The 23,233-nt window shown below is 40.5% G+C and overlaps 1 protein-coding gene across 3 annotated transcripts in view; it reads right to left on the bottom strand.

Moving 5' to 3' along the window:
* Positions 1 to 20,472, bottom strand: part of LOC113145229 (IQ motif and SEC7 domain-containing protein 1-like) — an 80,239-nt gene extending 59,767 nt beyond the window's left edge. For 2 of the 3 annotated variants that reach the window (XM_026331678.2, XM_026331685.2), the window contains exons 1-3: positions 19,834 to 20,472; positions 6,449 to 6,478; positions 373 to 480 (exon numbers count right to left, since the gene is read on the bottom strand). In XM_026331678.2, coding sequence (XP_026187463.1) covers positions 373 to 480; positions 6,449 to 6,478; positions 19,834 to 20,093 — 398 coding nt within the window. In that variant the 5' untranslated portion in view covers positions 20,094 to 20,472. The remainder of the gene's footprint in view (positions 1 to 372; positions 481 to 6,448; positions 6,479 to 19,833) is intronic. The other variant, XM_026331679.2, reaches the window with a different exon arrangement.
* Positions 20,473 to 23,233: the final 2,761 nt, after the last annotated feature.

The following is a 23,233-nucleotide window of genomic DNA, read 5'->3' as shown; positions in this document are numbered from 1 at the left end:
CACATTCACAGGGATGTTACTTCATTAAGGTTAAGCCTAACTATCTCCTCTTGCAGGTTATTTGCCCACCAGAGTCAGGAAAACATCAGCACGGTGCTGAAACTGCTGTGTCATAAAAAGCTAATGACTGGAGAGCAGCTGCAAAGACTCAAAACATTAGGACACAGTAAAGGCTGCAACTGTCAAGATGTCACAACTGATACAGTTGCCACAGAAAGGCTTATTAGCAGAGCATCCACATGAGCTGCGACCACTTCTAGACATTAACAAGACAAGAACAACATCATCTGCCGTAGTGCTGGAAGTGCCGTGGTGAGCCGAACTGAACAAGCACATGATCACAAAAAAAACAAAAAAAACATCTTACTGTACCCAAAGGAAGCTGACTTCCACTTGCGGCAGGGGACGACTCTTCTGCAGCCCGCTGACACTAACCTTCCTGGGTTTTCGTTGACTTCTACAGGTAGCGATGCATGTCTCCTATGAAAGGACAAACAACATTACACTGCATTAAAATCACTTATCTTCCCTCAGACTTGGACGTTTACACCTGTGTTATCTTAAGAGTACTGCTCATATTTCTGTCATGTCACACCTTAACATTTTTCTACATTGTAACTTCCTCTTAGTAACTAAGTGCAGTTTTTACAGGGAAAATAATAAGCCACTAACCATATTGTATTACCAAAATACACACTAAAACACACATTTAAAAAAAAAAAAAAGTTGACTTGGGCTTGTGAAGTTTTAAATATACCATTTAAAAAAAAGATTAGTGTAAATGCAATGTATGCACCAGTACATGTTTTTTTTTACATCTCTTAACATATGCTTCCTGTTGATTTCCATATATTTCAGTACAGCCACTTGAAGCCTACAACACCAGTAAATTATTACAGTAAAAATCATGTTCAGTTTGTTCCATTTTTGTTTGTTGTATGGCCTGGAGATGAAACCACAGAACGATACTGATAGAGATTTGTCTCTAAATATCATTTTCTTTTATTTTTTTGACTGAAGGACAAAGAAAAAAAAAAAAAAAACAGAAAGGCACCACTTTTGACAATAGTTCATAAATGTGAATATGTTAGTGTTATAAATAACACTGGACAAAAATAACACAACCTGAAAAGACAAAGATATAAATGGGGTATGTTTCTTTGTATAGTTTGTGCTCGATGTGGTGCACTTAAAGCAGTTTTGTCCTCTACTGATCGCTGTCCAAAGATTTCTCATCTCCTTCCTCTGGATGCTATTTCCACAGAGACATTTCTCTCTTTTCATATCTATTGTTTTCACTGAGCTGTCCCATATTTGGGCTGGTTGTCTCAGACAGGCCAAGCATATTTCTCAGGCTGTCAACTTGCAGTCTAACACCAAACAGTCTGCTCATCTCTCTGAGGGGCTAAGGTCTTCAACAAAAACATTAAGTCACATTCAGATTTATACAGAGAAGCACAAAGTCTATAAAGATAGTTCTGCAGAAGCTGCCAGTCTGATTTTGTCAAACTCTGCAATTACATACAATATAAAAGCATTTATGTAAAAATACATAGTTAACCCTCATTTTTTTTACTCAGCATCCATAGAAAAAAGCCTACACTGAGTCTCTGAGTAATATCAGTGTCTAATCATGTCATGACTGCTGCCATTGGCTGCTGTTTCAGCATAATAAATTATTAATTTTAAAAATGTTAATGTTTTCGCTGTAGCTGAGTTGGCAGCCATGAACCTTGAATTAGTCTGAATTTTGTTTCTGAATTCAGAATTCAGTTTCTGTACAGTCCAACACTCCGACTTTGTTTCAGACCTGTCAGGGCAATGACTGATGCACAAACACCCACAGTTTATGAAAAAATAAAACACTGTAGATATTTTTTCATCAGGGAGAGATGTTCTGCAGCTTAAAACATGTCATTAACATGCTGTGTTTGCCTTCATTCCTGTGGAGGGGAGGTGTTTTCTGAACAATGCCTGATTAAGACCTGAAATCCACTTTACTCACACAAGGACAAAGACGGCACGCTCGGTGTCCTTCCCCATTGAAGATGAGCATCTCTCTCCATAGCAACGAGAGATGGAAAAAGGAGACGAGTGAAGGGATAGGTTTGTGTGATCCCTGAGGAGAGCGAAGGCTGAGGGTGAGAGACAGCACTAGACCAGTCCTGAAAACACAGCACTGTCACCTGCGTCTCTGCAGACAAATATCAGTTCAACCGCCCTGACACGTACCGTCACTGCACCAGTGGATGGGTCAGCCATTTTTGGGATAGATTTGTGTGTGAATTAAGGACAGTTCCATATACACATTGTTTCAGTGAAATATCCTGCCTGCATACTGAAAGCAGCAGCTCCATAGCTATTTCAGCAAACACTTCATCAGTTACCCAACTCCTGTAGCATTTTGCTGTGCTTAAAGGATCCCACAATCCTTTTGCAGTAAATTCAACAAGGTGGCCTGAATGGATTTTTGAATTGATTGGAAACACTTTGCTTACTAGTATTCTTTAGAGACAAACTGTTAGAGGTTTTGACCTCTACAACAACAGCCCAGCAAAGCTTTATTCTCTTCATTGTCATCTCTACAATAATTGGGGTGTGGGCAGGGGGTTATAATCCTGCTTCTCTGTTTCCCCAACTCTCTGTGGAGACTTACAGAAAAATAAAAGCTGCAAAACCTCGCCAAGACTCTCCAGAAAACCTCCAGTCAGTCAATGTACTGTTTTTTTTTGGTTTTGTTTTGTTTTGTTTTTTTGGACATACTAGTCTGGCCTTCCTATGTGTCGGACAAAATATGTTCAATAAAAGAAGACAGTGTGCACCACTCAGAAGGCTTGCAGTCATGGCTACACCATCACAACCTGTATGAAATTTCAATTAGCCTCTCAGCTCTCAGACACTCTAAATAAAACAACTGCCATACATCACAATACACAAGCTCATTGGGTACAAGTAAACAGGTATAAATAACAAGTGTACAAATGGACTTTCAAAAAGCTGTTCAATGGCAGACAACAGCACGTTCATCCTCGACCCGCCGGGCAATTGGTGTGATAAAGTGTCGGACTGCTTCTCAGCTGTAGTCTAGTCTGGGTATATGAATGAGTGCTGTACAAAAGTGCATCAGGGAGTGGGAGAACATCTTATCATTACACATTCACTGAAGAACAATCCGATAAAAGCGTGTCACAGAGGCAGCTGAGCACCTCCCTGCCTTTCTCAACCAGGTTCTAATCACATCTGAATGAAGCCATCCATTCTGATTACAGAACAGCACTGCAGTTAAACACCGCCATGTTGTTACTCCTCTCTCATTAGCCACGAAGTGTGTATGTGAACATGCCCCCCAAAACAGACAGAGCCAATCTCCCAACACACACAGACACAGACACACACAGTTGCATTTCTATCTTTGTGAGAATACTCATAGACATAAGGCATTCCCTAGACACTTACCCTAAAATTAACCAAAGTGACAAAATGTCTAATCTCAACCCTTACAATCAAAATGTCCTCACTTTGATAGATATATGCTTTAAATGGTTCTCACAAAGACAGAAATACAAGTACACACACACAAACCAGTGCAAAGCAATCCATTGGGAGCAGGGCTTATTCATTTACAGTGTCTGTGCTAAGTTCAGTGGTATATCCATTATTAATGATAATGAAACCTACCAAGCCATGTAACACACAAAATTTTAAACAGCCATGCTCACTCATGTCTTGGCATGGCATATTAACACGGTGAAAGATGTAAGCGACTGGAAGTCTGCTGTGTGTAGTCAGCAGAGTGCTGTACTGACAGTTGTAGTGATTTTAAACAGCTTTGCTCTGATAAAAAAGGGAAACTGAGAGCCAAGATAAATCATGTGATTGATGACAGTAATCACAGTAATTGTGATTTGAAACTGGCTGTAGCTTCATTTAAAGAGATGCTACTCAAAGTTTATACAGAAATACATACATATTTCACAGGAAGCAAACAAAAGCCATATTAATGGAATACCACTACTGAAGATAAAATGTTAAAAAAAAAAATTAAATTTTAGTATTAAAATATTTTATTTTGAAATAAATTTTATCTGAATTTATGAGGTTTGATTTTCCTGATTTTTCAGTTAGATGCCAAAATGTGGTATTTTAAAAATAAGGATTGTCAAGTATTTCCAGTCATTTATTTTAGACTTCTCTTTCTTCAGTCATATGACTGACAGAACTGGAAAGGACAGAGATCTAACTGATTTTATTCAGGAGCAGTGCCATTATGACTATAGCTCCAAGCTGAGCAGAACTGAGCAATAAACGTAATTTATAAATGTCACAGCTTTTGAGAAGTAAGCTGTCAACAAGTCACGTAATCCAAAATGTGCTGCTAGAAATATGCATATAGAGATTGGACCTCCAGTTACAGAGGAACACAGTAACAGTCTTGGCACACCAGCATCATGTTAATGACAGGAAGGTTCTAGCAGCGATGGCCAAATTCTCAACCAAAGACGGCACACACAAAGATGCTGTTGTTCAACCACATCAGAGAATTAGTTAAGTGAGATATGACTGTTTCCCTCTGAAGCCTTGTTTTCCATTTCAAATGCTATGCTGTTAAATTCTGCTATTGGCAGCAGCACTAGCTCGGTCAGAGAGATATGTAAAATATATATATATCATGATAATCAGAAGATTTTCTGATGATGTTAATAGACACGGTCGATTCTAGACGTTTTTGGTGCCCTAGGGAAGATGTTCCATTTGTGTCGCTGAGACAACTGATAATATTATCCATAACCAAATATAAGCTGTTCTAGTGTTCATTATATGACATTTGCATGGAACATAAGAAATCTGGTTACTTACAGGCTGTGATGCCTATCAGGTTTGAACAATATACAAAATATTTTCGTCATCCTCTTTGGCAGCTCTCCACCAAATGGTGCCCTAGGTGCTGCTCGCCTATGCATAAAAACAGCCTTTTCAATAAAATCTATATCACATTTGTTGAGGCAGGAAAAGGAAAATAACACAGATAATGTTCTTTGCATAGATATTTGTTTTTCTGCTGGCATGCGAAACTAATTTAGAAATCGGACACTTTCAATTTTCAGTAATAGGAGCTACACAGGAAGTCTGAATGCCAGTGATTGCCGTGAAACTGATTGTGCATGCTTAATGTTTACAGAGGTGTATGTATGCTTAAAATTCTCCAGTGTGAACTAACACCTCACAACATTAATTATTGAACACTAAATAAACTATTTCAGAAAAAGCCTCTTTTGTCCAGAAGCAATTTCATCCAAGACCAGGTTTTGTAACTAAAAGCACTCTCTAAATCTACAAATAACATTTCTCTCATTAAAGCATTAAACATTCTGAGCAAGAGCACACCTAAAGCACTGCCAGCATCTTTTTAATTCAACTGATTTCTGTACAGTAAATTTTGATTTAAAATTTGAATATAACCTATTTTCCGCAAGGACTATTTCTTGGCACACTACGGTTGATGCAGATGCTTCTGAGTGGCAGACAAACTTCCCATATGACCCTCTTGCATGCAAGCATGCAAGCATGCAAGCATGCAAACATGCAAACATGCAAACATGCAAACATGCAAACATGCAAACATGCAAACACACATACCCGTTTATAAGCATGGTACAAAGACTAGCCCTCTGGATTTGCTTCAGATTTGTAATGGGACTTTTAGAGCAGAAGAAAAACTGTAGACTAGGGAACACAGTCATTAGAGCACCTTAAGAAAGAACAGCCATGGCCTGGAAAATTTTCACTAAAACACAGCACAGGCTGCACTACACACAGTGTGTCTACTAGACACTGCCAGGTCCATAATGCACAGTGCTACAGAGGCAGAGGAAGAGGCTGGTTGGATCCCACACAGAGGCATCTCTAAGGAGAGAAGCTACAGATAAGAAGTGTGTTTATCAGTGAGCAAAGCCAATCTCCTCCCTACATGCAAAGCTGTATTTCTTCACAGGATGTATTCACATTACAGTTTTAAATCAACCCACATTTTAACTCTGTCAGCAGAGACATCCCTGCAAATCTCCTGCCACTAACGTTCACAGAGCCCATGAGCTCACAATAGTGGAATGTGACCTTGGTCTCCACTTGACATAAAACCTCATCATTTCCTCCACTCTGTAATATCCACAAACACCAATAACAGGCACCACATCAGACCTGCCTCAGTCCTTCAGACAGAGGGAAAACCACACACTCGCACCAACATCACAATCTTTACTCAGTGTTTCACGCTCAAATCAAAACACTTACATAAGGTCATGTCTTCACCAAAGTAATTTTCTAAGCCATATGTTTTCTAAGCCACCACCCCCCGAACCTTTCCAGGATTGAGAAAGAATATTCACAGGGAGATATATAGTGCTAAGCAGATGAAGAGAGAGTACATCATTAGAGCAGCTGGACATACCTGACCATTCTGGAGGAGTCACATTTATACCTGGAAGACAGAAAAACTCTGGTTCATTGATTTTGTTAAGCAGGTAAAATGAAGGATCCTGCAGTTTGTCAGTATTACAGCTGAAGACATTCACAGCAAAATAAAACACCTCACTGACCGTGACTTGATTCAGCAACTACATACGACAGCCAGGTATAGCTGTTTGGCACTGAGGGATGCTACGCTATGAAGCAAATCAATCCTGCCTCCTAAGAAAGGGCTACACTTTAAATTCCTGCAACAACGTAGTTGTGACATTCACAAAGTTACAACATTGGTATTCCACTGAATGTATCAAAATGTCTCCTCTGTCGATGCAGGTATTATTTTAAACACTTTCTTGCCCTTACAAACACAAAAACCTTTCTTCATTTGGTTTGATGTTGATTGAATTCAATAATCATCATCATCATCATTTGAGGAATGGCTGTGACCAATTTGCAAAGAAAAAACATTGAAAACACTTCTTAGCATAATGCATTCTAATACACCACCACTAACAGCAAGTCTCAAAATAGTCCTCCAGAAGGACGTTTTGACATGTCAGACTAGCAGGAGGAAACTAAAATGAACAACACCAAATGAATGATGGCTAAATTCAGTGTAGCTACCTGTCAGGGTCTTGGTATAGGACTGCAAGGTTCTGAAAGTAAAATTTAGGTTATTTTAGATAAGGCAGAGCTGGAGCACTTCCATGGCTTAGAGAGGCATGAGGTAAAAAAGATGCCCATATGTGCTAGAAAAAAGCAGTTTTTAATTAAAAAGCTTAGGGTACATGTCTTAAAAACATAAGCAGTGAATTTTGACAGGAAACATCCAGGGAACAGCCAGATACATGCCTGGTTTTTCTTAGGTTGACCTTAGCTGGTGTGTGATGTTATTTACCTGTGATAGGAAGCATCCAATCATCAAGCTTAAAATTCTGTCCTGTTTGCAACTAAAAGCAGGTAGAAGTAAAAGATTACACAAATTTCACAATCTAAAGCGTAGAAACAAATTTAGTATTTGGGGCTAATTCAGTAACTATGGCACCATGTTTTCTTTCTGACTGCAGGGGAGAAGCATTTTGAATTTGACCACTCTGACTCTGAGCATCTGTTATTAGTACACCTGTGTTTTAAATACTGTGAAAATGTCTGCAGTCAAACAGGCCTATTATGTGAAGTATTGATTTAATAGTGTTTTAATGGCAGACTCTTCCGGATACACAGTAAACAGATATATTAGGAACATATAGTTCTTTCCACCAAAAGACAACTAGGTATTCAGGATGATGCATCATTGGCTCTGTGTATGTATTCACCAATTTGCTGTTATATGCGCTCTCTCTCAGTCAGGAAATTTCATGGGCAGTTTTAGAAACACTCTGCAGTAAATGGTGCTCCAATAGCAAGAAAGCACTCTACGCCACAGAAATAAAATGTCACTTGCTCCGTGAACCAAAACACTAAGAGAGAGTAAAACGACTACATGGCTACACCGGGGCAAATTTATGAGCCATCTTGATACCTCTTTTTCACTTTTCACAGTGAAAAAACAATGAGTTATTTGCAAAGAAAATACCCTACAGTGAGTACAACGGTAGGTGCAGTGGATGTTCAGTTCAGCTTTTTGTTGAGGTGGCTTGGGGAAAACAATGATCCTCTGTATTTCTAAATGCTTTAGCCAGTTCTCTTCTGAATGAATGATTTTGTTTTTCTTCTCTCTCATCACTCTTAGTTACTTTACTTGTTTTTGTTTCTGTTAGCTGTGCAGAATATCTAGTATCACTTAACCATCTGCCTCAGACTGTCTGATACATCAGTAACATGTCCGAGCATTCTTTAATTATTTCATAAAGCACATAAACTTGATACTGCTGGGGATGTCAGCACAGCAAACTCCATTATGACTGTGAAATTAGGCTGAGGTGAAAACTGGAGCCGGGTCAATATAATGCAGTGGTAGGATGAGATTCATTGACACACATTCTGCAGTCCAGATCCAATGGCAATTACTGAAGCTATCGATTGCTGTGTATACAATGCATCGCTGAAAAAAAAAAAAAAAAAAAAAAAAAAAAAAAATCACACAGATCTAGTGCTATCTAGTGCTATTTCCCAAGTGGTCAGAACCCTGGACAGCTCTAGTGTCATGCAAAAAGGCAACTACAAACAATCACTACTGCTAGTACATACATTACAGCTTGAGGTGTCATCAGTCATTGGTTGAAACTTTATGTCCTTCATTTCTAAGACACTGTTTTGGTAAAATTACAAGTGACAACAGAGGTATGCATTTTTTTTTAATTTATGAACTTTCCTTAAATTCTCACCTGCTGTTCTGCAGTTTGAGTTCCCTATTTGGGTCAAACAGAATAAACAGAGCTCAGTCTAAACCAGAGCTGTTCACATTTTGAGTTACATATTTTTATATAGGATTCAAACATAAAAGATTAAGAGAAAGATGAAGCAGCCCTTTCAGAATGTATGATCATGAGACAGGCACACTGATGAAGTAATATTTAATCCCACTTGCAGCCTATACCCTGCTAATTTGTCTAGTCGTGACATAAATGAATTCCACGTTTTATAGCGTTATCTAAGAAAGATCTATCATCCTTATGTTGATGGACATATGCTAGCAAGCTGGAAAGCAAATTAAACTGCTTTTTTTTCTGCACTGCACAGAAACACTGGCTACTAAGCTTAATCCAGGTGCATTCCCAAAGCCTTTTAAATAATGCATTAGATGCCAAATCCCATTGGAGGTATCATTCTGGCCTCCACAAGCTGCCAGATTGCCTTCTCCCACAGTGGCCAATGGAAAAGCCAAACCTCATGTGGCAGAATTAAGACTTCAAACCAGCTGCTTCCTTAAACCATACCCTACACCACCTTTGATTAGTTTGTTTTGATTTTTTTTACTATCAAGTCAGTGTCTTCAACCTCTATTCACCTTAATGCATGTGCGTGTGGATGTGCTTTTTTCTTTTTTTTTTTTGCTGTAGCTCAGATACAGAGTCTCTTGCATCTATCAGGGACAGCCTGTTTCCTGTTGTGAGGAAGGAAACAGACAGAAGGCACACCCAGCACAAAAAGTGCTGACACAGAATTTATCAAACAGCCTTTCTACCATAGTAAATGCAAGTGGACGTGGCTGCATAGTGCTCTACTACTGCTCATTAACCATAGCCCTGTGCCTTGCTTCAAATGAACTGAAATGTCGTATATGGTACACCATGGAGAAGAAATGATTCACACAATACACTGCTGCCCATGTATCCCTACTTGTGAATGTGTGTGTAGTCTATTTCAGTATAATCATGAGAAGGATCATTGTTATAATTTCAAATACAGCACTACATATCATAAAGGATTGGCCACCTTCCACTAAAAGCTGTTTTGCTTTCCTTACCTCTTTCAGAAATGTTCCAATGTAATTATAAACCCATTATTTGTTTTTCACTGTAAAATAATGACTAGGGTTAAGCCTTGGAAGAAATGGTTTCTAGCACTTCATCACATTACCACCCTTATTATGGCAATAAGAAAAAGGAAGAGCGCTAAGGCAATAAAGGAAATACATGTTCCTGAATCCAGAAGAACATCTGAGGCCATTACAGTTTAAGGTGAGTCATTGACTACATGTTTTCTAAGTAGGAAGGGTTTTCCAAGTATGTATGCGTGTTTTGGAGATGCAATGGTCTCATTATTTTACCCTCCATTTTCCTAATGTATTTTTCCCAAATTTAATATTCGGAGGTACAGTCCTGACGTCGTGTTTGACTACACCTCTAGAAGCTAACAGCAGGAAATCTATTACAAACTTTACCAAGTCCTTAACTGAACTGCTTAGTCCAGAACTATTTCCAAAGATACCCAAACAATCCTAGGGTTTACTGAACATACTATCATTCAGCAGCAACTGAAACATTCATGAAATACTTCAAGCTTAAGAGAACAAACACCTTCAAGCTGTGATGAAAATGAATAAATCACAACCAAAGTAATACTGAATTTGCAAAACTTTCTATTAAAAAAAAAAAAGCACAGCACTTTTTGCAAATTTGTGGCTCAGTGTCACCAAATGATCAATGACTTGAACCTGCGGTCGACTACAACAGCTCACTCACACTGACAAGTTCAACAAAGGAAGCTCAAAATTTTTGTACAGTATTTTATGTAATTGTCAGTTTTTTTGTAAGGTCTGCTTTTCTCAGAAATAACACTGCAGACACGTTTAAGCTCAAAGTGACATTTCAATGTCTGATGTTGATTTTGTTCTTCCTTCCTGATGACATTCATGCACGTGTGCTTTTATGTCTCCCTCCCTCTGTATGAGACTTTTTTTCAATCCAGTACATAAATGAAAGGCATTTATCATGTTTTAGTTTCCTCAGCACACCACATACTACTATGGTCATATTACTGAGACCAAAATGATCTGTTTAAATTAGCAAATAGGTGCAGGCAGAAATGTCTGTGGATAAGGAGATCTAATGAGCTGGTCCAGTCCTCTGTAGCTGTTTGCTTCTCATGGTGCTGTCATATAATCTATTTCTAAAGAGTTTCTGGTGTGTGACCCCCACTTTTTCCACAAACAAGCTTACACAATTGTGCACAGTGCTTAAAACTGCACAAAACAGCCCACTTGCTTCCTTCATTGATTTTTAATTTTCATCATCTACTCATCTGACATATATTACTTAGACAAATCCCCAGGACCCAGAAATGAGCCAGCAGAGAAACTGGACCTTCAAGATATACCGACTCTGTCACTCATCAGTATTGTTGTCAGGCTGGGAACATGGGCTTTAATGATGAGCATCAGGAAGATGTTTCATCTGTCTCGAGTGCATTGAGGTTACCCATGGCAATGTAACGCCTGACATCTAAAGCTGCAGTTCGAAATCTGCAAACATTATTCTGTTACATCTTACCAAAATGGCTACTACTCTGTCTCAGGGTTTCAAAAGACACTCTGAAATTTAAAAGTCTGACCATAAAAACTTTGTCCTTTTATCTCAGATCCTTAAAGCACTTGGCTCATGCGGAAAAGGCTGTGCCCTATTCTCCAGCCCTGACTGCAGCAAAACAGCTGATCTAACACAGCGAGATGGACACGAGGAAATCCCACTTTCACACTGGCTGCATTCCTGAACATATTGCTTGGATTTAGATCAGCTCTCAGAACCTTTTATAAAGTCCAAGGTTACACAGAACACGAACAGCGGTGCACACAGGCAGCCAGGGTGAAACAGATTACAGCCCAGTACGTATGAATGGAAGCAATGCAAACTGCTGAATCAGCAAATCATTGTCAGCCGATGAAAAATATACATGCCCACTGCCAAATATAGTAAAACATTAAAAAAATGGCACACAACAATCAGCACAAGAGCTGCAGAGATGATACGAGCCACTTATTGTTTATACACCATGACTCCAAACTACTTCCCACGGGCATTTCAGCACAAATATTTGTTATCAAAGGCCCAGTCAGCTGTGAGGAAGTCAGTGTTTGAGATCTCCTTTTTCAATGACTAAGAAGTGTGAGCAGTAGCTTCACACACACACACACACACACACACACACACACACACACACACACACACACACACACACACACACACACACACACACACACACACACACACACACACACACACACACACAGTATTCACTCTCCCACTTGGCAGAAAACTAGCAGCAGCCTTTGAAACGGCTCTCCACAGGTACCACGCTACAAATTGCCTTCGATTCAGCTGCTGCATCAGCTGGTTTTGACAGCTGCGAGGCGGATAATTGGTTCAGCTGTGAAGAAATAAAGAATGAATAGACGACCATACTTTGGCCTCATGGACCCACCAAATGGTAGCCGCTTTAGTGCTGATCACAGCTTGTAATGGTAAAAGAAGGTGGAAAGAAATTCGATGACATGACCAGAGCAAACTAACACAGCCGCATCATCATCATAGAATACATGTAAGAGTTGTTTTCCACAGGACTTTACACTCATAAAAAGTTTAAAATGTTTCAGGCAGTTTTATATTTGTCTATCACAGAAAGTTGCATTTTTGTCTTTGTCCCATTTATGGCTTAGTTGTTCTTTTTCAGAAATAACCCAACTACATAAACAACTTAGGCAAACGTTTCATCATAATGCATGATGTTTTTCTGTTTGCAGAAATTATGGCATATTACCAATAAGCAAGAACTCTGCTTTCCATTACAGTCTGTTTTCTGATAATGAACACATTAGTTTAGCATTTTGGGAAATGTGTTCTTCCCAAGAGGCAGATGAGGAGATTGATAATCCATATCGGTATGATAAATATGAATCTGGACCCAGCAGCCAGCCAGTTTAACAGATACAAAGGTAACAACATCAGCTCATCATATAATGTGTTATATCTTGTTCATTTGGTTCACAAAAATATTACATCCTGCATTTTTGTTTATGCTGAGCTAAGGAAGACAGCCCAAAATGTCATACTGTTCCTTTAACATTTGTGTTGTTACGGACTTAAAGAAACCCTGATCTACTACCAGGGTATGATATCTCTGGACCTGCACCTTGAGGCCAACTTACACCATTGCAGGTGCACTGTGAGGTTTTCATCAAAAACGTGCTGCATCAAAATGTCACCAAAAACATCATTCTTGAAGTGTGCAAATGTTTCAGAATCCTCATAAAAACCAAAAAAACAAAACACTGAGCATTTACTCACAAAACATGACTCAGCAGCACAAGAGGTCTTTAAAAACTCAACAGGGATCCTTTAAAGGTTCAATGTGTAATGTTTAGAGTGCTCTATTAGCAGAACTGGAATATAGTCTTAATAAATATGTTGCATTTAGTGTCTAATCACCAGAAAATACCAACTGTTGCATTTTCTTAATCTTAGAATGAGCCTTTTAAATCAACATAGGGAGGCTCTCCTTTCACAGAGGCAGCCATGTTGTGCTGCCATGTTTCTACAGTAGTCCAGAATGGACAAACCTAATACTGGCTCTAGACAGGGAATCACATTTTGTTTTGAGAGCGACATCCATTGTACCCTGCCTCACACCTGGAAACTGTGAGAAGGAGGGGTGCTCAGAAGGTTGCATTCTGCAAACTCACCACTATATGTCACAAAATCTTTCACTTTTAACATCTTTAAGTTTCATCTCAATGAAATTAGACTCAATCTACTCTATTGCGAAATATTCAGTGGACTCTGCTTTCACACTATCTTCATTGATTTCTGGCTGAGAAACTTTATTTATTTATTTATTTTTTCTTAAAGTGACGGGTGAAATGAATCTAACCTATACAGAAAATGTTGCCTAATCTGAAACTGTATTATCAAATTTCACAGGAATTACTAGCAGGACGTTTTCTTGTTCTTTTGCTCGTTAAAAGTGAGCTGAGGCTAGATGCAGAGTTGAGGTTGGTGATTTAAATAAAATATGGTTGTCTGACTCATTCTAAGCTGAAACATCCGACCCCCCTCAGCTAGGCCTTTACTTGGAACACCAACAGACAGAGGTAACAGTGCTCATTAAAGCCATCATTATCTCTCTCATGGGACAACCAGCTACATCAAAAGAACACAAACCAACCTTATCTGTCTTAATAGGCCTGACTGGGTGACCCAGAGGTTAGCAGTGTTGGGCTTCTTTCCAAAAGGAATGTAGCCATAGATGCAAGGAGAGCCAAACCATTACAGTTGATTTTGAGCACAAGTTGCAAATTGTCTTTGGCCATTGCTTGAGATTTATAGGTGGGTCTGAATGCAAATCATCCCTACATAGGCATTAATCTAGCAGAGGTATTTCATTAGCAGGGCTTTGCTGAAGAGGAGTCCACATGCTCATAAATTTGAGTTGGCACACTGATTGTTCAGCAGATCACTGGGAAAAGAGCGTACATCACCAGGCACAAGAAACAGCTTTCTCCATCATGCTATTATTTCCTGCTGAGGGGTCCCAAAACACATGCTAAAGCTGTTACGCTCGCTTGAAGTGCACTATTTATTTATGCCAATCTCCAGCCTACTGGCTCTAGCCAGGGGACTTAGTTAGGGCAACTAGGGTTTTTCAGCAAAATGCAGTGTAGAAGCAAAGACACGATCACAAGAAATAATACAGAAGGCAATATAAAACCACCAGTGGCTTTAGTGAATTTACTCACTATGGGCCAAAATCAACAATTTAAAAGAACTCTCATCAAATACTTCAATATTTGTTGATTTACTCCTCCGACCATTAACTCCTCCTTGGTTCAAGACACACCAAAGATGTGCAGTCGGGGAAAAAAATTAAGAGGTAAAAAGCTACGAAGTTGATGCAACAACTTAAAGAAAATTTTAAAAAACCAAATGGGTTGGTTACCCTTATTTGTCTGTTGTCCAACTTTCTTCATGTGATTACATTAAACTCCAGCAGGATTTCTAAATTGTAAAGCCGAGCTTCAACAGTGAAATCCATCTAGACTTTGTTAAGAAACTTCTTAATAAAATCTGCATGCCTCCAGCACAATTTATTCAAATTTTTGTCAAGATGAAAATGAAAACACTGTGTTAAAGAAGCAGCTGAAGAGCCATAAATATCATTATCAGAGCTGTGTTTAGAATACAGCCAAAAACACAGTTTTCTAACTTTTGTCTTCCATCAAAAATACTTATTTACATAAACCTATGACATATTCAAAATGTTCATCATCAAAGCAATTATAGTTTAGTAGCACCTGGATATGTGCAATGAAAGTAAACTACTCTAAAAAATATGGATATTCTGTATGTGTTGTAAAAGTGACAACCAGGCCTTGAGAATCAAACAACTCAAAAGTTGTTGCTACTCATTCATCAACAGTGAAACATTTATATTCGCCCCATTAGCATTAACGGGGAGAATTTGAGTTACTGTAGCAATGATTTGTCACATTCATCATCAATATATTATCACTCAAGATTGCATATGCTTTTTACTGAACAGGCCTCGTTTTAAATTTAAATGACTGCCTGAGCAAATTAAAAATAAAAAAAAAACAAAAACAAAAAAAACTGAACCTCTAAAAACACTGCCACCACAGCCGCCAAACACTAGACATAACACTCCTCTTTAGTTTGAAGTGCTACATTTAAATACAACTTCAGTACATTTCTGAAAACAAAACATGGTAGATCAGATCTTTGCAGCTGATCTGCAGTTGAAGAAGTTTTCTCTCCAGTGATTGTGTCAGCATCCCAAATATTGTTTACAGTCAGTTGGCTATCCGGGCCTGGGATAATGTTTGAAGGCTAAATATGGGATGGCAGATGCATCCACTAGTACTGAGATAAGGAATGAAAGCACTTGCAGACACCAGTTGACTCCATAGCCCAGAGGACAGGTTCAGATCACAGTGGACCCACTCTGATTAAACCACCAATCTCTACTGTATCATGCGAGAACAAACACCTGTCACAACTCCACATTCTAGTTCAATTAAGATTCAAAATAAGATTCACTTGTGACTTCTTGTTCCACTGTACAATGGATTCACTGACCAGGCAGATCTGACATTTGTCCAGAAAGTCTGTTAAAACATACAGTATGTCTGTCTCAACTTAACTGCTGATGAAAATCCATTTATTGTGTACTGCAAAAATGGCCAACTCTATCTTGTGTTACTTGTTATTTAATTTCAAAGTGAGCACAAGGGATACAAGTAACTGTATAGTGCTGTTAAAAACAAACACCATTAGGAGAGAAAAGTGCATATGGTCAGCATAAATACTGCTGGACTAAAGGGCTGACAAGGCAGACATGAGCACAGAGCCATGAACAGAAGAAACCTGATACATGTGTGAATGTTAATTCCTGCCTCAGTGCTACATGAATCATCTGTTTACTGACCTTAACTTAAAACACGTAGTTAATGGGCAAGCTTTAGATTCACTGGAGTCAATCCACTCAGTGAGCTGCTGGGCTTACAACCACCTAGATGGATGAGTTTATGGAGCCACATTAGGGTCAGTGCACATCCAGATGACTTCTAATAACTGTACAGCAGACACACATCCTGAGGACCTGGCTGGCAATGTTACCCATGAACCTGTTTCGCAGAAATCAAAAAGAGTATCTGTTGGATTAGCACACAGGTTACACTATTAGTGGTGCATCCCATTTCCTGCTCTGTCCACATTATTTCTGAAACAGGGTAGAGGGGAAAATGTACAATCAACATACAAGGTAAAGCCTTCCATTTGCAGCCAAGCCAAGAGAGCAGCAAACAATCTAATGCTTCATTCACTAAAGAAAATCTTTATGTGCTCACTTGTTTTGGAACAGACTTTGCTTGTTTTACACTGTGTGGGGGGTTTTCTTTTCTTTCTTCTGTCCTTCCCGCCTGCCTTCCTCTTTGCTTTCCATTAGGAAGTCACTTAATGATGACATATTAAGCCCTGCCATCCCAGAACTGACAGCGCAGCTCACATCTCTCCATATGCAACAACATGCACCGCATTCAAAATGATGACTCTCTAATACAAATAACTCATGCTGTTCCTGCTTACATGCACTTGCTACCAGCTGACAAACAGGAACTGAAAGGAAAAGGGAAGCAGCATTAAAGCTTCAGACAAGTATTTGACTTGAACTGTATTAAAATCCCTTTTGACAGTAATATGCAATATGACTATAAATTCAAACTTTACTGCACAAGAACCTCCATGCAATAGAGTACAATTAATGGACTTAAACTAGCAAAAGCAGACAGGCAAAAGCAGGAGCAGCCAAAGAAGCTCTATATACTGTAAAGCATTAGAGAGCTCACTGGCGGCTGACAATAAATGTGCCAAGAAAAATAAAAAAGCCAATGCAACTTCTTTCTCTTCCAACATCACCCCAACATGTTTATTTTCCTCTTAATATAAAGGTGAACATTCAGCACAAGCTCAGCAGTTCTACTTCTCCTCTCAAGGCAACACAGGGAACAAACGTGACCAGCTCCTTTCAGCTTCGGTCGGTCATGTATTGTTGAATTTCCCCACAAGGATCAATAAAGTGAAAGCATCCCTGCGCTTGGCATAGGGGAATGTAAGCAGGCCTACTTTCTTGACATACTGTCGAAAAACTCAAGATTGTTATGTTGCTGGAAGCCAAATGTGCCTTGGCTCCACTATTATGCATGAAAATCATATGGCAAGAACTACAGGCAGTGTGTTTGTTAAAACAACATTAGCATCTCCTGTTTACAGATAATGTTGATAGTCAGCCACATGATTTCTGATTTGCACTGGACTTTGCATTTTGGTATTAGAGTAAGCATTAACATTTAGACTACACATCTGAGGCCTTGGTCTCTCAACAGGAAAAATTGCATACACAGGTAAGGTTTAGGACTGTCAGTGGACATTTAGGGGACTGGTATCAGACATTTAGATAAAGGGGGTTTTGAAAGAGCTGTCCCAAAGGAATCAATATTTTGTTCACTGTACATTAACAATGAGTTTTTTAAGCTAGTGGTCATGTTTTGGCTGTTTTGCACCCAGGAAGGAAGCTGCTGGTTTGATTTGGAAACTGGGGTGCTATGTTGAGAGATATGTGACCGTGCTAGTTTGCTAACTAGCAACAAACACAAAGAAATGTTGACACTGATATAAAAAAAAAAAATGTCATTGGCTCTAAATAAAGAAGTGGACAAATCAAAATATTTGTGGATCAGTGTGGTGAATGAACTAAACAACCAGAAAACTAGCAGACCTCTTCATTCCTAAAGCAATGCCACTAGCAAGGCTGGAAATAAAATAGCCAACATACTGTAATCAGCTCTACAAATGATTTGAACGTCCTGGCAGCTGTTCAGACGTCCCTGTGTAAGAACGCAGAGAGAGGCAGATGAGGGAAACACTCCCAACCTGGGAATTCCTGGAAATCCCTCAGGAAAACCAGGATTAAAGCCACTAAGACCTCAGGCTTGCTCTGACTGTCAGATACCACTTCGTCCCTGACCTTGATAAGTAATTTAAAGAAATGGATGGTTAGATGCTTTAATTGTCATGTACAGACTATTTCACTCTAATCTTGTCTTTGTTAAAATACCTTTCAGATCGTACAATCATTCTTGTTTAAGACCTGCATTCTTGAAGCAGCTCACAGGCCTTAATTGACATTTGAAATTCTGTATCCTCCATAAACCACACTTTACATTATGAACAGCTGTCATATTTCATCAGGTTCACTGGGGTAGTCACAGGCTCCACACAGTAACCTCTGTCCCAGTCTGCCAGAGCTCTGATGAAATGGTGTTCAGACACTGTGACCGCTTCAAATGAGAGATGGTGACAGACTGATTTTCAAGGGAAATCACACTGAATGCTTCATAGTGCCCAGGTTAAAGTCACAGAGAGAGCGTGATAAAGGTCAGTGTTACAGTATGTCCTGGTCTCATGAAGCTGGTTTCTGTCAACCAGCAAACGCATCCGGCCCATGAGTCATCAGTATTGATTTTCTGCTACTGATCTTCATGACACTAAAACAGCCCTGGAGACAAAAGGTCAAGCACAATCCCATGATCCTAAGCTGTGTTAAATGTCCACATGCTGTGGTGTTTCAGTACAATATGAACTTCAACTCAGAGCTGCTGCTAGGGGGGAAATTCTTACACCGTGTGACGAATCAAGGTCCAGCACTCATACACAGCTCTGGTCTACTGTTTTTGGCCTTCCAGCTCAGGTTTGCTCTGCAGCAGCATTACCCCACTGCCTGCAGACAGAGCCAGCCCTGAGACATAACTGCATAATGGGTCTATCCTAAGTATGCTCCTTTTTCCCAGAGGCTGCAGTTATTGCATTCCATATATCATGGATTCTATTAAAGGATAAAAAAGGGCAGGTGTCGTTTCAGTGAAGTCCCAAATATAAAACTAATGCTATACAGAAGAAATCATGAAGGGTAAAATTAAAAAGTCCTGGACAGTTGTATGGAGCCAACTGCAACATATGTCTACCTGAAATTACACACTGACAGTTTCACGCCATCAAGTGAAAAGCAAACGGACTCTCTTGGGAAACCTGCTGCTGTGCCACCCGACAGGCGCACTGACGCAGGGCGCTGTGGTCAAAATCCCATCTGCATGTTTGTAGAGCTGATCAGAAAAGCTCCGTGCTGCCCAACAAGCCCCATTTTCTCTGACTGTGACGTGCGTTAGTTCACCGCCCCATTTTCCACCAGCAAACACCAGTAAAGGCAAAGCAGATGCCAGTCACTCTATGGCTTGGACTGAATTAGCAGTAATTACTTTAATCAAGTCCATTTTCAACTTTGCCAGACACTTGTGGAGAAGCTGCTGTTAAACAAATATTACGTGACTCTGATGAAACGATATCAGATGTCGTGTCTTACTTTTCTTGGGTGATATGTTCCTTTATGGCTCCCAGTGTGGCCAAGCTGTTGCTGCCCTGCAGCAGCCTGCAGGTTGCCAGGTGCCGCTGGTACTGCTCCTTTAGACAGACGTTCTCCGTGCACAAGTCGGACACTTGCTGCTCCAGCTCCTCTATCCTTCCCCTCTGCCTCTCTAGCAACTCCTGCTGGGTCTCGATGATCTTGTTAAGCTCCTTCAGATACTCCGCAGCCCTGGTAGGGTTCTCCGTCGGGCTTTCCATGTCGCTCCGAGTGCCGTTTTTGTTTGTTTGTTTGTTTGTTTGTGTGTTTGTTTTGCGCGGTTGTTCCCTGTTGTATCGCAGAAGCCGGAGGGATGTGTTTTGTTAGTCCAGTTCAAGCGCAACAATTCAACGGGTTGCGCCTTTTGCGCTTCGCCATTGTTTTAAGTCGGTGTGCGATAATTCAGAATGAGAAATATTCCCGGTACGCGCGTCGACAAGTCCCGGTGCACAAAACAAGAAGCTCCTAACCACGTCCTAAGCCGCAAACGTCAGCTGCCATGAAAACATCAATCAAGCAAACCGTGGCAGGCTGCACCGTGAGGGTGGTAGTTGGCTCTCTGCGAAGTCTGCTTGTTCCCCCTGTTGGCAGCGCGGTATGACATTTTCTCTCGGGTGCCTTTCGCTCCACGCTGCTCCCGTGACTTTTCGTAAACAGACGCTGGCTGTCAGGTGGGCGGGGTTTTCAAGTTTTATGGACCTGCAGGTCGCGTTCAGCAGTAATAGCTTTGCAGCAGCTGTGAGGGGGGAGATTCATTTTCACTTAGGCTCTTTCCTCGTCTTCTCACGCAATATTTTCATCCATTTCATGTGTTCTGCGGGTGCGCACACAAACATGCACCTTCCTCTCTGTCTCACACACACACACACACACACACACACACACACACACACACACTCACTCACTGCAAATACGCGTTTACGTCCCAACTTTGTTGCATTGTGTTTCCTGCAGCAGCGCAGCCTGGTTAGACACAGTGGTGCAGAGTTGTTTACTATGCTGTTTGTGTATTTCACCAGCGGCCTGTATCCTCTAGTGAAATGATCATGATAGATAGAAGCAGCGTGTCTGAATCAGAGAGGGCTGTTCGGCACATCTGTATGTGAGGCAGGAGGCAGCAGATTTGCACAGGCTGTTTCCCGTGGGGGTAAGAGAGCAAACTGCAGTGCTGCTCTGTCATATATAAAAAAGGCTGGTGCTTAACTTTCACGGATGACCGTCTCATTCCCGTCTTCCCTGCCATGAGAATAAGGCTTTAAAATGTGGTCTTAACAGTGGATCAGTTTGATAAATGGAAAGTTTTAAAGGTGCAACTGATGAATGCCAACCCCATTCAGGATGCTGAATTCCAGATATTTGCATATCAGTCACCAAAATGCTGCAGCTGCTCAACCATTTTCATGTCAACCTCCCTCATAAAACTCCTTTTTGATCACTTCGTCCATTATGGTTTGTCCCCACCACCCAAAGGCTGAACTCAGATGATCAAGGATATCTTGCTTTATTGTGGAGGGACAGATGAAGCAAAGCAGAGACAGTGGGGGGGCGGTTTAAGAGCAAGGAGCACAGGTTGGTACATTAGGCTTTTCTCTGTGGCTTCCTAATCCACATGGCAGGAGGCCAAGGAGGGCTGGAAGAGTCTCGGCATGCCACCCAGAAGGATGTACAGCCATTTGCAGCCAATAGTCACACGGCGGTGCATGTCAACAGTGCCAAATGTCATATTTAATGCAGCAGTTCTGATGCATTTCTTTTCCAGAGGTATATACGTCTCCTCCCCCACAGAAACGGATGTAAGTAAGTGTCTGAGTGAGGAAGTGTCTGGTCCCCGGCCCACACAGCAAAACTGCTATGGTCTGCAGCAGTGGGAGAGGAGGCCATCCTTTCAGCTAGAAGGGCCACATTCACATCCATGTGTCACAGCACAGAGTGACCTTCAGTGAGCCTATGCAGTTCCTTTCAGTCCTTGTACTGTTCCTCAACTGACCCTGTTTTTGAATGAAAAGCAAAAAAAATAATAGCATCAGAAAATGATATCCCTCAAAATCTGAATTTGATATTTTCTAGTCCACAATTACACTATCGAACCGTGCACCTCCATCAGTCGTACATGCCTTGGACTCACAGTAGCTCTTGAGAGTTTTTGAAGTACTGGAGCTCATGACTGGCGGATGAGGAATGCCAGCAATCACAGGAGATTAACCACTTCAAAACATACAGCCAGTTGTTATTACGCTCTTGGGCTTTCTTTTTCCTTCCTTTGGCTGTCCAGTCATGTGTCGATGCCAGAGAGATTTATTTTGTGAAATCACTCATATATTTGCACTGAGGCAAACCCACTCGGAAGCACTCTTAGTTCAGCCTTATAAAACATTTGCCAGCTGTGATGGAAGAAGGGCCCCAATCATTTAGCCAGCAGAGCGGAAAACTTTTTTTTTTATTTTTATTTTGCCTCTGCTGAGCCCAACAACCACCTCATATAGATGTGCATTTGTTTGATGGATCTGTACTGAAACACAAGAGGGAACACTGGAGGCCATAAAGTAATTTACTCCATTTTCTGGTATTCATATAATACATAATTAAAGTCATAAATACCGCAACCAAATAGAGTCAGGAATTTCCTCAGTGGTGCCCCTGCAGCTAATGAAAACTGCAAGAATATAGAGGGAGCTTGATTAGCTTTTTTATATCAATATGGCAACATACACATACGTACATTTTTCTTTAATGAGGAAACACTTAACCTTCCATAACCAGGGGGAACCCCTCAGAATCTGCTCTGTTTGAATCCATTGGTCTGTGATATAAATGTACAAAACTCATGAATTACTGAAAGCTTTCATCTGGCTCAAAACAGCAACCTCTGACTGCCCTCGCAAAGACACTGCTTCCAGGCAGACCTTCTCACACCGCCCTGAAGGGCCTGTGGGTGCATCCTTACCATTCTTGTCAGGTTTCCTTCAATGCCCCCCTCACTGATCCCCTCCACTGACAGCACAGCAAGCCATCTGGAACAGTGGCGGTTTCCCTTCACCCGGGATGCAATGCGATGGCACTCAGCTTGACAGGCTGACAGGTGGAGTTTGTGCAACTTGTGCACCTTAATGGAGAGAATAAATTGAGTGTCATTTTAGCTTAACATGGATGACTGCCTTAATGAGCTATAGATATAGTGTATGGTCACATTTAAAACCCACATGCCACTATCATTTGATGGGAGTAATTTAGAAAAAGTCATTTCCACTTTTGAGTTTCGGCCCATTTTAACTGAAGTAGACAGTAAATCTGATCTGGTGTGCTACTGCTGTCTCCTAAAAGCAGCAGATAGCCATTTCAGTTGCTGTGCTTCCTTACTCAA

Source organism: Mastacembelus armatus, chromosome 7 (assembly GCF_900324485.2).
Source record: "Mastacembelus armatus chromosome 7, fMasArm1.2, whole genome shotgun sequence".
Classification (NCBI taxonomy): Eukaryota; Metazoa; Chordata; class Actinopteri; order Synbranchiformes; family Mastacembelidae; genus Mastacembelus; species Mastacembelus armatus.
This window is presented reverse-complemented; position numbering and strand designations above follow the sequence as displayed.